A 2222-nucleotide genomic window follows, 5' to 3' on the forward strand; every position below is an offset into this window, starting at 1 on the left:
TTTGTTCAGTTCACGGTAATCAATGCACATTCTCAGGGTTCCATCTTTCTTCTTCACAAAGAGAACCGGCGCTCCCCATGGTGATACACTTGGTTGGATAAATCCAAGATCCAATAATTCTTGCAATTGCACCTTTAATTCATGCAATTCCTTTGGTGCCATACGGTAGGGAGCTTTTGATACTGGAGCTGCTCCTGGTTCCAAGTCAATGGAAAATCCCACTTGTCTATCTGGTGGTAATCCATGTAAGTTATTGGGAAACACATCTAGGTAGTCTCATACTACTGACACATCATCTATTTTCAATTCATTTTCCTTTTCCGCCGTTAAGTTTACCAAGAATGCTTGGCAATTTCCTTTTCTCAACATCTTATTGGCTTTCATTGCGGTTATAACAGGCACTTCTGTTCCAAGTCTCCCTCCTTGAAAAATAATTTTCTCTCCATTAGGTGTTTGGAACAAAATTTCCCTCTCCTGACAACATATCGTTGCTCTATTTTTTTCTAACCAGTCCATTCTGAAAATAACGTCAATTCCTTTCATGTCGATGACATGCAGGTCAGCTTTAAATATTAGGTCTCCAATTTTAACATCTTGACCCTTACTAACTTCTAATATAGTAACCGTATTTCCTGTTGGTATACTCACGCTCAATGCCAATTCAGGTACTTCAGTTACTATAGATAACTTTTCACACGCAACCTTAGATATAAACGAATGTGAAGCTCCTGTATCAAATAGCGCTAAGATTGGAGTTTCGTTTATATAGATCATACCTGCTAAGTTCTCGGGCGCATTTCCAACCTGTTGCTTGTTCAAAGCATAAGCCCTTGCCTGTTGAGGTTGTCTCATTATTGGCCCGTGAGTCTTAGTAGGTCCTTGACCTTGCTGTTGCTGACCCTTCATTGACCATTTTCCATTGGTGCAATCTTTAATCATATATCCCGACTTCCCACATCTAAAGCAAACATTTGTTCCAATCCGACATTCTCCTAAGTGAGGTTTCTTACATTGGGGACACACAGGTTTCTGTCCCGAAAATCCCCACTGTTGGGGGTACTGTTGATAATATTGTTGGGGTCGCGATGGCCGCTGTTGAAATTGTTGTGGCTGTCGAGGTTGAAATTGTTGTTGTTGGAGTTGTTGTGGCAGGAATTGTTGTTGTGGTGGCCCTCTCCAAAATCCCCTTTTTACAATTTCTTCTCCCGATGCTCGATCCTCCCATTTCCTTTTTCCTCTATCCCCCTCAAATTGTTGTATGGCTCCTTTCTCTCTTTCTTTTGGCAGTAATGTCTCAATGTTTAATGCCCTTGTTAGTGATTGGGCATAGGTTAGTGTTCCCTGACTAGCCAATGAAACTGCGATTTCAGGACGCAGCCCTTTTCTGAATCTGTCAGCTTTCTTTTCATCAGTATCCACCAGTTGTGGATAATATCTTGACAATCGATTAAATGCACGATCATATTCTGTGACCGTACTTTTTCCCTGTCTTAAATTCCAAAACTCATTTTGTCTCTTTTGCCTATAACATTCTGGAATAAATTTTTCAAACAACTTTTCTTTGAAGCCTTCCCAAGTCAAAGTGTCTTTTTGCGCTTGAGTCATAGTCCTTTCGACTGACTCCCACCAAAAGTCAGCTTCATCAATCAGCTGGTATTTTGCATATATTACCTTCTCACGATCTTCACACCTTATATATGCAAATATTCGCTCTATCGCTCTAACCCATTTTTCGGCGTCTAACGGATTGCCTAAGCCGTCAAAAGTTGGAGGGTGTTGTTTTCTAAACATGTTTTCGGTATCACGGATTGGGATGTGATTAACTAGTTCGTCACCCTCGGGATTTTCGTTGTTTCTAGCTCGAGTTCTAGTTGTCATCTGTCAAAAGAAGTAATAATAAGACTTTATAGTATTCAACGTGTATTACGTGAACAAATTCAAAGGTAATACACATACAAACTTTATATTTTACAATGCCTCAACTAAGGTCTTTGGAAGCACAGATACATGTTTAGATATATTACACAAATATAGCCGATCTAGTGTCAAGGTGACGAAGTAAAATTGTCAATCCCTGACATCAAAACTTTGCTTTATCAATCTATCCCTGACTCTTCTTATTCTTCTTATTTTCCCCTCCATAGCCTAAACCCAAACTCTTAACTTCATCATTATCGTTGTCGCTAGAGATTTCGAGCGGACGTTTCTGACTTCCCGGTGTT

The 2222-nt window shown here is 39.9% G+C and overlaps 1 protein-coding gene across 1 annotated transcript; it reads right to left on the bottom strand.

Annotated features, from left to right (window-relative positions):
- Nucleotides 1-276: 276 nt before the first annotated feature.
- On the bottom strand, nt 277-1878 carry LOC131004467 (uncharacterized). The gene has a single exon (XM_057931157.1). It carries the CDS (start codon nt 1876-1878, stop codon nt 277-279), a length of 1602 nt encoding a protein of 533 aa, XP_057787140.1.
- Between the last annotated feature and the right edge of the window lie 344 nt (nt 1879-2222).

The sequence above is a fragment of the Salvia miltiorrhiza genome, unplaced genomic scaffold, assembly GCF_028751815.1.
Source record: "Salvia miltiorrhiza cultivar Shanhuang (shh) unplaced genomic scaffold, IMPLAD_Smil_shh original_scaffold_404, whole genome shotgun sequence".
NCBI lineage: Eukaryota > Viridiplantae > Streptophyta > Magnoliopsida > Lamiales > Lamiaceae > Salvia > Salvia miltiorrhiza.